The 14,039-nt window shown below is 46.0% G+C and overlaps 1 protein-coding gene across 1 annotated transcript in view; it reads right to left on the bottom strand.

Annotated features, from left to right (window-relative positions):
- Positions 1-14,039, bottom strand: part of COL19A1 (collagen type XIX alpha 1 chain) — a 332,926-nt gene that overhangs the window by 223,106 nt on the left and 95,781 nt on the right. The window contains 1 exon segment of the mRNA XM_045008597.1: positions 12,270-12,314. Within this exon segment, the coding sequence (XP_044864532.1) occupies positions 12,270-12,314 (45 nt within the window).

Raw genomic sequence — 14,039 nt, 5'->3', positions numbered from 1 at the left:
CCCCCGTGTCTGTACCCTGGTAAAGGTGACCGTCCTATGCAATTACCAACCCCCTTCCCCACCCACGCCCTTCAAACACAGTCTTCTGTGAAAAAACATGACGGAAACAGTAATTAACAGCAAAGTATTTTTAATAATTAACTAGACAGTTAGGGGATGAAACTGGGATTGGGGCTTGGGTGAGCCTGGAAGGGAAGGACTTCTCAAAATTTAGGGAATGAGAGCTTTTGGGTACTTGAGCACTCTGCTGGGGTGCAGTGACAGTTTTAACGCCCCCTGGCGCCCCTCCTTCTGGTTATTTTGGGTGAGGGGGGGTATGGGACTTTGTGGCAGGGGAGGGCAGTTGCAGATACACTGCAGGGGGGCTCTGTCCTCCTGCCTGCGGTCCTGCAGAACATGCACAAGGCGCCGGAGCGTGTCCGTTTGCTCCCTCATTAGTCCAAGCAGCGTTTGAGTCGCCTGCTTGTCTTCCTCACGCCACCTCTCCTCCCGTTCGCTGTGTGAGCGCTGGTACAGAGAGAGGGTCTCCCTCCACTGGCTCTGCTGGGCCGCCTCGGCTCGGGAGCAGCCCATAAGTTCAGCGAACATCTCGTCCCGTGTCTTTTTCTTTCGCCGCCTAATCTTTGCCAGCCTCTGTGAGGGGGATGCTGTGGCAGGTCTGGAGACAGTCGAAGCTGTGTGATGGGAAAAAGGGAGTGAATTCCTTGCAAAGATACATTTTTGCGAACAATGAACACAGTCTAGTCTGTGTCTGTGAACAAGAGCATGCACAGCACCTATCTCGTGCGCACTCCTGCTGCAGGCAATCCGGAAAGCATAAACTCTGCCCCTGTTCCACCCCATCGCAGTGTCCCCCGACCCTTGGAATTCCGGGTTGAGATCCCAGTGCCTGATGGGGCAAATTTCATTGTCGCGGGTGGTTCTGGGTACATGTAGTCACTCATTCCTTCCTCCGGGAAAGCAACGGCAGACAATCATTTCGAGCCCGTTTTCCCTGGATTACCCTGGCAGACGCCATAGCGTGGCAACCATGGAGCCTGTTTTGCCTTTTGTCACTGTCACCGTATGTGTACTAGATGCCGCGGACAGAGGCGATTCAGCAGTGCTACACAGCAGCATTCATTTGCTTTTGCATGACAGCAGAGATGGTTATCAGCCATATTGTACCATCTACCATGGTACAATCATCATTGGCAAGGTGATGATGGTTACCAGTCGTATTGCATTATACCTTCTGCTGCTGTCATAGGTGCCCCTGGCCAAGATCAGCCGGGGGCGCAAAAGACAAAACTGGGAATGACTCCCCGAGTCAATCCCTCCTTTATGGTATCTAAAAATAGAATAATTCCTGCATAGAATATGGGGCAAGTGTAGTAGAGATCCACTGTATCAGAGAACCAGAGAGCACAGCCGCTCCGTGTCAGATTATGCAGAAATGATGAGCTGCATGGCATTCACAGGGGGTGCTCCTGCAACAACCCCACCTGTTGCTTCCCTCCTCCCCCAGCCTTCCCGGGCTACCGTTGCAGTGTCCCCTGATTTGTGTGCTGAAGTAATAAAGAATGCAGGAATAAGAAACAGTGACTTGTTAGTGAAATGAAATGAGAGGAAGGCAGCCTCCAGCTGCTATGATTGTCCAGACAGGACATTAAGCAGTGTGGGGGAGAGGAGAACAGCATCCTGCTGCTATGACAATCCAGGCAGTACAGAATCTTTTCTTTACACATGAAGGGCGGGGGCTGATGGAGCTCAGCCCCCTGTTGCTATGATGAAGACGGTTAGCAGGCCGTCTACTTATGGACTGATGACGAGGACGGGTACCAGTCGTATTGCACTACACCATCTACCGCAAGGCTGATGATGATGATGACGGATATCAGTCATATTGCACCGTCAGCCACCCATGAGGCGGGGGGGGAGGATACTACAGTACAGTGCCGCAGCATCGCGTCTACCAGCAGCATTCAGTACACATAGGGTGACATTTAAAAGAGTCAAGAGACGATTTTTTTTCCTTTTCCTTCTGGGGGTGGGGGAGGAGGGTACATTGACGAGGTATGCCCTGAACCGCCGCGGACAATGTGTTTGACCATACAGGTATTGGGAGATCAGCCAAGAATGCAAATGCTTTTCGGAGACTGCAGGAACTGTGGGATAGCTTGCGTCCTCAGTCCCCCCTCCCTCCATGAGCGTCCATTTGATTCTTTGGCTTTCCGTTACGCTTGTCACGCAGCAGCGTGCTGAGTCTCTGCTACGCCATCTGTCTGGAGATTTTTTAATAATACTTTGGACCAGGCGTAACATTACAGTAATTCAAAATAATTAGATGCAGGAGTCTCCAAGCGAGATCACCCTGAGGACGGTCACTGAAGGAGATAGAGAGCACATGCTGCGTGAAAGCCAGCACAAACCAGAGGCCTATGCAGCCATGCTCGGGGAGGCAATGCTCCCTGAACACCTCCTGAAAGCTTGGCGCGGAAAAGTGTGCTACCACGGAGCACCCAATAAGGCAGCTCTCCCCAGGAACCTCCTGCGGAGGCTTTTCGATTACCTCCAGGAGAGCTTCGTGGAGATCTCCCAGGAGGATTTCTGTTCTATCCCCATATATATAGACCTCCTTTTCACATAGTTCAGATTCCTGTTCCATTAATAATAAAAGTTTACATGTTTAAAGCACTTACCGACTGATCCTTCCCCTGATTCAGGTCCGGGTTAACGGCTGGGGAGTGTTGGTAGGGGATCTTCGTGAGGGTGATGAAGAGATCCTGGCTGTCGGGGAAACCAGCGTTATAATCGCTGTCGCCTGCCTCGTCCTCCACAAACCCTTCCTCATCTTCCCCACCCGCGAACATCGCCGAGGAACCAGCCATCAACACTATACCATAGTCAGAGTCCACGGTCACTAGTGGGGCAGTGGTGGCAGGCTCCGGAGCGTCCGTTTGCCTGCGTCCTTGTCTCAGGTCCTTGATTTTCACGCGGCACTGCGTTGCATCCCGGCTGTATCCTCTGTCTCTCATGGCTTTGGAGACCTTCTCGTAGGTCTTTGCATTCCGTTTTTTGGAGTGCAGCTCCGAAAGCACAGACTCCTCGCCCCACACACCGATCAGATCCAAGACTTCCCGGTCAGTCCATGCTGGGGCCCTCTTTCTATTCAGAGATTGCATGGACTCCTCTGCTGGAGAGCTCTGCATCGTTGCCGGTGCTGCTGAGCTCACCCCGATGTCCAACCAAGAAATGAGATTCAAACTGGCCAGACAGGAAAAGGAATTCAAATTTTCCCGGGGCTTTTCCTGTGTGCCTGATCAGAACATCCAAGCTCGGACTGCTGTCCAGAGCGTCAACAGAGTGGTGCAGTGTGGGATAGCTCCTGGAGCTACTAAGGTCGATTTCCGTCCACACCTAGCCTAATTCGACATGGCCATGTCGAATTTAGCACTACTCCCCTCGTCGGCGAGGAGTACAGAAGTCGAACTAAAGAGCCCTCTATGTCGAATTAAATAGCTTCATGGTGTGGACGGGTGCACGGTTAATTCGAATTAACGCTGCTAAATTCAAATTAAAGTCCTAGTGTGGACCAGGCCTAAGGCCTAGACCCACAAAAGGGACTTAGCCTTTGCCATGTTGAGCATCACAACACCTAACTTTCATGTGCCTAGAAAAAAACACAGGAACACCACTACAATCCACAAAGCCTGAGTTAGACACCTACACTCCCTATACCATGAATGGAGTGAGATAGGCAGCTTAGAATGTCATCCACAAAGCCAGCATGACAGGGAACGGCCTAAGTTAGCCAATGGGAAATCACAACAACTAGGGTGTGTACTAAGCTCTGCTCCTCTTTCAGAGGTAGATCCTGAAGTCTGGGCTGCAGGGAGGCACCTATCTCTGCTTGTGATTCACAAATCAGGGAAAGACAGGCATTTATCTGCCTAAATCATGTGCAGGGCCAGATCCAATAGGCACATTCCCCACAAAATGGCTGGGGGGTGGGAGGAGGAAGTGAGAGGAGAAAGATATCCCCTAAACCTTGTGGTCACAGTACTCCCCTGAGATGTGGGAGAGTCCTAGTTTTCAAGTCCCCTCTCTGCCTGATGAGGAGAAGAGATTGAACAGGAATCTGCCACCTGTCAGGTGAGTGTTCTAACCACCAGGCTATAAAGTCATGCTAATATTTTCTCTGACCCAAATAATATTTAATTATCCAATCATTTAATTAAAGCAGAACTACTTAAATAGGAGAGATTGAGGGAGCCCCACATCAAAATATCCCATAAGCAATGGGTAAAGCACTCACTTGAGAGATGGCCGATCTCTATTCAAATCCCTTCTCCTCAGACAGCAGGTGGGAGTCCCCAGGTGAGTACCCTAGCCACGAGGCTAAAGGTTATAAGGGAGGTCTGCCTCGAGCTTCCCACCCTTCACCTCCCTAGCTCTTTTCTGTAGAGTTAGGTGGCCTCTGACAACCATCTTTCTCCTGGTTCATGAACTGCTCTGGGGCTCAAGTGGGAGATAGGTGCCTGGTGTTCTAGAGTGAGGTAGCAGTGCACATGCTCAGAGGTAGAAACATAAGCACTGAGGGAACTTTTACAGCAAAAACTTAAGCACTAAGCAAGACGCCTATGGGTTCAATGGCAGCTAAGCAGGAGTTTTGTGGATAGCAGTGGTGCCTAAAAACAGGAGTCAGGTACTTAAGAACTTTTGTAGATCCCACTCTAAGTGACTTGCCCAAGGTAACATAAGATGTCCATGACAGAACAAGACTTCCATCCAGGTTTTCAGTGGCCTGGGTAGTGTGGAGGGAAGCCTTTGTCTGTGTTCTTTGTTAGAGAGTTCTCTTTTTGGATCTAAGAGAGGCCAGACATGTCTCCAAGTTCTCCTGGAGTAGTTCCTACTATTCAATAGTGAGTATTAATTAGAAAGGTGGATTAGTCTTATAATTTGATTTCTACATTTGCAATTGTGTGTTTGCTGAAGGAAATTCTTTATTCCTGTTTGCTGTTACTTTGCTTTTACTGAGAAAGAAAGAGGGAGGGGGAATGCTCTCCAGGTTTATAGGTTAGACTCTGTGTATTGTTCCATCTTGGTTACAGAGACAGTGACTTTCTTTTTTATTCTTTAATAAATCGTTTCTATAAAGGACTTGGTTGATCTTTCCTTGGGTGGATTCTCAGGGAAAGGGGAGGAGGGAAGCATCCCTCTGTAGTGGATCTCGGTATCTCTCCTAGGAAAAGGGAGGGGGGAGGAAGCAGGGGGGAATGGTTTATTTCTCCTGGGTGTAAGAACTCCATGGATTTGGGGCTCTTGGGATCCCCAAGGATTTTGGGGAAGGACTGTGTCCCAATACACGTACCTTATTGGGTGGTGGCAGCTTTTACCAGATCTAAACTAGGATGTTCGTTTAGAGGAGTCCAAGCAGGTCCCCATTTTGGAACCCAACAGCTCTAAGTGGGGGTGAGACCTATGACAGGTACGAGTAGCAAATTCTCATCCTAAATGATGATTTAAGCCATCTGCAGAGATTCTTAAAGAGCAAGCTGCACTTGCTTGCAGCTTAAAACCCCAGGTACTCCTTTCACAGGCTAGAAATCCCTCTAGCCTGGGTTCAGCCCTTCCCCCAGTTCAGTCCTTCTTCCTCGGGTATTTTCAGGAGTTTCCTTGGGTGAGGCGTCAGTGAAGAACCACAATGTCACTCCCCTGCTTTAAATAGCTTTTGCATATGGCAGGAACCCTTTGTCTCCAGGCTTAGTTCCCACACCTTTTAGTGGAGAAACACTGGTATTCCAAGATGGAGTCCAGTACCAGGTGGCTTGGTCACATGACCCTGTAGGGTCACAGTAGACATAACTCCTGTTTTTAGCGTCCTCAGGAAGGCTCCCCAGTGGGAGATTAGTTTCTTCTAGAACCTATTATTCTCCCTAATGGCCCTTCCCAGCCAGCCAGCCATCTAGACTGACTGCATTCTGCCTAATGGGTGTTCCCAGGTGTAAACACATTTTAATAGATGTATAGACAATATTCCTAACTTCAGATACCAAAATGATACTTGCATACAAATATGATAATCATATTCTGTGAATCATAACCTTTTCAAGGATATTAGACATGATCTATCTTGCATAAAATACATCGTAGTTATGCCATAATCATATCATAATGATATTACTATGAAGAATATGGGATGCAATGCCACAACATACACCCTATTTAATGAGAAATGCAATCAAAATGCAATTCCTTCAAGTATAGGAACATGCAAACTACCTAATCCAAACACAGATTCCATACTCCACACCCCCCAAAACCATCTAGCAGGAGGTGGTTCTCATTTCATCTTTCTTTCTTAGCATCCACATCCAAAGCATTGATATGGCATATATGAAGTCTATAGATCTGGAGATCAAGAAAATGGAAATCTCCCAAATCGCAGCATATGGTATTTCTCTCACTTTACTGCAAAAATTCCCCATTTTGATTCCCCTCCCAGATGTGGCCCTCTCTCCCCTTCTAACTTCACCTTTTGAAGAATTCCATTCCCTTATATAGCAGCCTAAAGTTTAAATGAGGGTAGGTGAAACAGTAGGCTACAACATGCAAGCTTCCTATTTACAGTATGTTGCCAAATAATTCAGTTGACACAGCATCATGAGCTACATCATGATGGGGAATCAAGCTCAAAGTTTTGAGATGCACAGATTCATATACCAGCAAATAGTTCAGGGCTTTCCAGCAGCTGTTTGTGGTGGCTGCATTATTCTTACTGTTTTGGCTGATGTGGTTGGTGAAGTCAACAGCTTATATGTCAGTTTTAGTAGTATGCCTAAGATAAAGTATGCAGAACTTAGTCCAGCTACGATAGCAGCTCATGCTTTTCTGCTGGAAAATGTGTATGTGGTGTTTGTTAAAATAATTTAGAAATGTTTCTTCATTTTTGTTTCTCTGATATAAATTCTGATATATATGTCCCATTATGCATCTTTGATATATTCCTACAAAAAAGGCATTTCCTCCATTTAGCTTCATCAGATGCAAGATTGCAAATCTTTTGTGACTGTGAAAACAAGATGTCAAATTAATCATATAAGTTCCCAAAACAAACTAGATACCTGTGCAAATAAAATGTGGGTAGGTGAGCAGCTCTTCCAGTAGAAATTGAACTAATTCTCAATTTTCCCTACGGCTAGAATCTGAGCTCTTAGATTTTATCAAACATCTATGATGCTACTAGCGTTAGTTAGTTATTTCCAATATCATCTCTGGTGCACTATGTGTTTTCCAAACATTTGGAAGACAATCTCTATCCACAGGAGCTTACAGTTAAGCAAACAAAGACAGCAGGTAAGGGAAAAGTGGAATAAATAAATATAAATAGGATAGGAAAGTTATGCCCAACTTACTCAAGCATGAAAGCATCCAACAGCAATTTTCTTGAAGGCAAAAAAGCTGAGTATCATGAAATGTGTGGACAGACAATAAGACCAGATGACAAGTGGAAGTAAACCACATAACAGTTCTGGGTTCATCATGCATTTATTCCCCACTGTGATTATTAATTGCCTACAATGTGTTTTTCTTAGCAACAGTAGATTTAGAGATGTTCATGCAAATGAACATTTGCAGGATATCTAAAAGACTCTCTCCTTTCTTTCCACACTCAGACTCCTTTAAATATGTAGCCCTGTTCTTTCAACGGGAGTTTTAATAGTGCTATGTTAGTGGAATAATTTGCTATTTCTAGTTTTTAAAGCTTGGTCTACACACAGAGTTCAACTGAAATAACTAAAGGAGTGATTTTATATCATTTTAGTAAAGCCAATGCAATTTTCTACATACACACTAGGATATCCATTTAAGCCAGGCTTATTGCAGGTGCAAGATAAACAGAAATAAACAAGCCCACATAAAAAGTTGCACTGGTTTAACCAAACCAGTTTAGTTTACCCCTAAAGCACATGTTCCAAAATGGTAGCCTACACAGGAGCGCACCTACCACAGGACTGGAAGAAGCCATTTCTGAACTGGTTTAGACCATATCTATCAGTAAAAGATACTACTAAATATATACATATTGCACACAAAAAGCTACATTAAGAGAATTATTAAGGTTGCAAAGTCAAGCACTTAGGAAATCTTAGTTTAGCCTTAATGTAGCATATACCTTTAATTACATAATTATATACCATTTTTATCCACAGGATAAAATGTCTTGTCTCATTCAATGCACAGGAAGGACAGTGCCCACTCAGTGAGCAATTATTCAATATTTTATTTTATCACCACTATTCAGTAGTGGCCCTATATCTTATTCGCCGCACAATTTTCAAACCCTGCATTGAAGAAGTAGTTTCCTTGTGAGCTTTCCTATGGCATTCATCACTATCGTAACAGTGCTTCACACACAAATTATTATTGTCACAATACCCCCGTGGCATGACAGGGTTGCATTATCCTCAATTTACAGTTGGACAGTTGAGACGCAGAGAGAGTAAGGGTGCCCAATGTGAGACAACTAGAGCCTGATTTTTCAGAGTATTTAGCATTATATCATACTTTATGTGTTTGAAGCAAAGCTCCCATTAATTTCAGTTGAAGCCTTGAGTGCTCAGCCAATCTGCGAATTATCCCAGGGTCTCAAGTCAGGCACTCAGACAATGAGGAACACACAAGTACTGACCATCTGTGGAAAGTTTAAATGAGGTGTCTAGCATCACATAGGAACTCTTTGGCAGAGGCAAGTACAGAATCCAATACTCTAAGGCAGGGGTGGGCAAACTACAGCCTGCGGGCCAGATCCAGTCCCTCAGGGCTTTCAATCTGGCCCACGGAATTGCCCCTGTGGTGCTGCGGGCCCCACGCCGCTCTCAGAAGCGTCCAGCACTGGAGCCCCCAGGCAGGGGGGCAGAGGACTCCAAGCGTTGCACTTGCCTCCAGGCACCACCCCCCACAGGTCCCATTGGCCGGGAACAGGGTACCTGGAGGTGCGGCAAGGGCAGCACACGCAGAGCCCTCTGGCCCACCTCCCCCAGGGGCCACAGCTCTTCCTGGAGCGGCACAGCGTGGGGCCAGGGCAGGCATGCAGGGAGCCTGCCCTGGCCCTGGTGCATGCCGCTGCCACCCTGGAGCCGCTTTAGGTAAGCTACACTGGGCTGGTGCCCAAACCCCTCCTGCACCCTGCCCCCCAACTCCCTGCCCTAAGCCCCCTGCCTGCACCTCGCACCCCAACTCCCTGCTCTGAGCCCCCTCATACACTCTGCATTCCTACCCCCTGCCCTGAGCCCCCTGCTGCACCCCAACCCTCTGCCCTGAGCCCCCCCCTTCCACAGTCCGCACCCCTCCTGAACCCCTGCCCTGAGCCCCCTCCTGCACTCTGCACCCCTCCTGCACCCCAACCCCCTTCTCTGAGCCCTCTCATACACCCCGCACCCCTCCTCTGCTCCAATCCCTTGCCCTGAGCCCCTTCCTGCACACCGCACACCCTCCCATACAGCACACTCCCTCCCGCACCCCAACCCCCTGCCCAGGCTCTGCATACAATTTGCCCTCCCAGATGTGGCCCTCAACCCAAAAAGTTTGCCCACCCCTGCTCTAAGGCAATTGAATATTACCCTGAGACTAACCTTTCTGTTCCTGCAGTCTCCTGCCTCATTCATGACACACCTTTCAACTTCTAAATTAAGGATAGTATAATATATACAAACAAAAGGCCCAAATTAAGATTGCATAGGCATATACTATTGCATGCTCAGTTGCTTTGTAACACGAAGGAACCATGAGGGGGATGGAGCTCGTGCAGTAACGCCATGGGGATAACACATGCACAGCCTGATCAATACCAGGAGCTTTAAGAGGCCTGAGCATGCTCACTGAGGATGGAATCATCCACGTTTCTAGCTGCTAAGAACTGAAGTAGTATCTACTGAGTGTGTGCACACAGTGATTTTTCAAAAGCTTATAACTTGGCCAAATTTAGGCAGACACAGTCACCCTCTTGCCAAATTTCAAGTCTCCGCTACAAGATATGGGGGCACTTTAACTTTTTAAAGAAAAGGTCACCAGAATTTTTTTTAACATGGGTAAAACAATGTTTTCCCCTAGCTTTGTTCTTGGAAACTGCTGAAGTTTTCCAAAAGCTTTCAGCCTAAGCAGACGGGGATGAAAATTTCAGCTCAAATGCTTAGAGTTTGGCAAAGTTATAAGCAACTGAAAAGCAAAGTCAGAAGGCTTGTCTACACTACCTGCCAGATTGGTGGCAGCAATCGATCCAGCGGGAGTTGATTTATTGCATCTAGTAAAGATGCAATAAATTGACCGCTGAGCACTCTTCCGTCGACTCCAGTACTCCATCAGAACGAGAAGCGCAAGCAGAGTTGACAGGAGAACATCAGCTGTCAACTTACCGCAGTGAAGACACCGTGGTAAGTAGATTTAAGTATGTTGACTTCAGATACACAACTTCAGCTATGTGAATAGTGTATCTTAGACTGACCCCATGCGGTAGTGTAGACAAGCCCTCGAAGTGGGAAGTGTCAAGCAACTTCAATAGCTTCTAAAGTGCCATCAGCCCTGCCTACAATAAACATGCATCTTTTTATGAATTAAATCTTTTGGGGTCATCTTATGTCTTGTTAATTGAGCATTTTGGTGCTGTTACGATGTTCTGTTCACGAGTACAACAAACATATTTGTCACATTTTCAAGCAGCGTGAGACAGCTGAGGTTAGAAAATTCCTGACCCAATATCTAGAAAGATTATGCTTTCTCAAGAATATAAAAAGAATGAAGGCATGTTTGTAGCAGAGTTCATTTTTTTTTAATAATATACTGTACCAGAATATGTTACTGGGTGTTTATTACCACTGTGCTTGCATGTATATGTTCAGATTGAGGTCTATTGCCTGTCCCAAGATCTACTACATGTAAAATAATGCTCATTTATCATCACTTATGAAGGAGGTTAACAATAAAAGTTGTATGTAAGTGACATAAAACATCTAAATGAATGAAGTTGAACTGCTGAATACATGGAAATACAAATCTTAAACATAGAACAATATCATGTGCATGAGTTTTATACTTTCCTGTCAAAAAAACTGAAGAAAAGTTTGTTCTTTAAAACTTGAGTATTATTGTTAACAAGTCTTTTAAAATTACATTTTATGGATAATTTGATCTAATCACAGCTAGCAATATATTACCCAAACTGCCAATATGTAACACCAGCCAAACAGTGTAATGAGAGTTCAACAAGCAACATAGCTTCATCCAAACTTTTAGGACAGAAAGCACTGAGGTGGTGGTCAAGGCAGCACAATCAGCCCATAGGGTGTAAGGAATGCAATGTATTGCTTTGTAGTGACCCCTGTTAGTGTTCTGAAGATATGTCACAATCAAACTCCCAAAATAAATTGATTTATTAGGCACCCATCCTGGGTTCTAGGTGCTGAAGTGCGTCCAGCCTTCCTGAGCAGGGGCGGCTCTAAGAATTTGGCCGCCCCAAGCAGGGCGGCATGCCGCAGGGGGCGCGCTGCCGGTCCCGCGGCTGCGGGGGACTTCTTGCAGACGCGCCTGCGGAGGGTGCGCTGGGAGGGCGGCAGGCGGCTCCGGCGGACCTTCCGCAGTCATGCCTGCGGGAGGTCCACCCGAGCCGCGGGACCAGCGAACCCTCCGCAGTCGTGCCTGGGGAGGACGCTGGTCTGGCAGCTCCCGTGGACCTCCCGCAGGCATGACTGCGGAAGGTCCGCCGGAGCCGCCTGCCACCCTGCCGGCAAAATGCCGCCCCAAGCGCGCGCTTGGCGCGCTGGGGACTGGAGCCGGCCCTGTTCCTGAGGGAGACTTAATACCATGTGAGCTCTCTGAGGGCAGGAATAAATTGGAGAATGCTGCACCAAAGAGAAATTTCAACTGGGAAGACAGCAAGTGACCTCACTGTCACCCTCCTCCTCCCTGGGATTTCACCAGGAAAGGATAGTTTTGAATTTCTGAATAAGCACATCTCCAAGCTAGGCTGGCATAGCCCAATTTTGAGGCTTAGCCAACTGATTCCAAGCTCCTAATGCAGAATGACAGATGCAGGCGGCTGTGCCTGCACAGGCATTTCTCGTGTCATTTCTGGTGCCAGAGGCCCAGTACTAGAGTTCCACTGGCACATGAAATGAATCTTACACCCTACATGTAATTTCAAATACTGACCAATTTCTATAGATAGTGGACAGCTGGGAAAAAGAAGGAAGCTTTAGAAATGCAAATATACAAAACTAAAAAGCCTTTACCTTGGAACCAGGAAGGCCAGGAACACCTACTAAGCCATCTTCCCCCTGAAACAAAATGTACATAACGTTCATTATTTGGCTCTCATTCATATGAGCAAACCACAAGAAAAATCAAAGACTGCTTATTCCCAGCAATATTTTCAAACTAAGCAAGTCACAATAGTTTTACAGGTGATTATGGATAGATATTTGCCTCTTTAATCATTTTGTATATTATATGTATTTTTACAGCAACATCCTGGGTATATGCTGTATAGCTACATACTGATAATTTTTGTTGCTTTGATCAAACTATATTTCACTCAGAAAATCGTGAATAATGACTAGTTGCAGTGTATCAAGGAGTACTGTCAATTTTCTTTATTTTACTGTGAGTGACAGGATTTCAGAGGGTTCTGGAGCCCATCTTGTGATGACATAAGGAAGCTCCAGCTCCCTCACAAAGTTCAGCCCTGCCAAAAGCCAGAAGAGTCTCTCTCCTCCGCTCGTTGTTTTCACAGGAGGAAAGGAGGAAGCAGAGAGCCCAGCAGCTCAGAGCGGGTCCAGTCCCTCTTCTCCCCTCTCTTGTGAGCAACTGGGACAGAACAGCACATCTGCTCCTCCCAACTACTCCCTGCAGCACCCAGCCTGGGAAGGGAAGTGGGGAGGGGTGAAGAGTCTCCATAGCTGCCCTCCAGTCTGCAAAGGGGGAGAGTTGACTCCACTGTTGCTGCCCCCTGGCCTCAGAGAGTGGAGTGAAGAACCCCATGAGAAGCAGAGGTAAGGAATATAGCCCCACATTACAGCTGGGTGAACTATGGTTTTAAACTGGGTTTGGATGTTCGCTAGAGTGACAGGCCAAAGGCACGTGACCAAAAGGAATGTGTTCATGAGAAAGAAGAGTTGTTTTGTGTTAAACTTGTAGTGACTCTTGAAATACCATTGTTATCTTATTTAAGGTTTGGGCTGGAGTAATAGAACTAAAGAAAACATGGTTAGCCGGGTAATAGGTGAAGTAAACAATTATTCGTTTGTTTAGAAAGAAATACTTAGTTCAATAGCTAGGGGAAAAATCAGCAAAATAAGATAAGGAGGAAACCCTGAAAAGAAAGGGGCCAGCCACGAATCTTGTCTTAACCAGGCCAGGGTTCAGCCCCAACACTCTCTCACCTAGTTTTGGCTAAGGTCCAATGAATAGCAATGAAATCACTGGTATATTATAATGTACAAAAAGCAAGGTTCTTTTGGAATTTCTTTGTCAGATCTTTTCCTTCTCTCTCTGGAGTCATGCCATGATGGGACGAGATCTCCTGCTCCTGATCTTGTTGTAAGTATTTTGGCCAATGCTTATAACTGTCTTGTTGCTAGGAGTATAAGTATGTATATGCTTGTATTGGTATTTTGTATATAAAACCAACACAAATTGGCCATCGGACTAATAAAGGAATACTTGTGTGGAAGCTGAGTTATAGTAAGCCTTAATAAATTTATTACGAAAATCATTTCTAACAGCAGAGCAGAATTAACTGCTGGGCAGGGGCTGGGCAGATGTCCAAAAATCTCTGTAAGTAATTCATTTAGGAGAGTGGGCAACACTAATGGTCACACACACAGAAGAGCTAGGGAGAGTTAAAAATATCAAAAGACGAATCAAAAATATAATCCCAACAATATATTTTTTAAAATCATGATTTTGGGTCTAATCTCTTGAGGTTGGCAATATTAATCTAGCAATATGTTCAAAAGGTAATATTCTAGTCCTTCCTGAATGCTGTAGCATTGCTTTATAAC

Source organism: Mauremys mutica, chromosome 3, assembly GCF_020497125.1.
Source record: "Mauremys mutica isolate MM-2020 ecotype Southern chromosome 3, ASM2049712v1, whole genome shotgun sequence".
Taxonomy (NCBI): domain Eukaryota; kingdom Metazoa; phylum Chordata; order Testudines; family Geoemydidae; genus Mauremys; species Mauremys mutica.
This window is presented reverse-complemented; position numbering and strand designations above follow the sequence as displayed.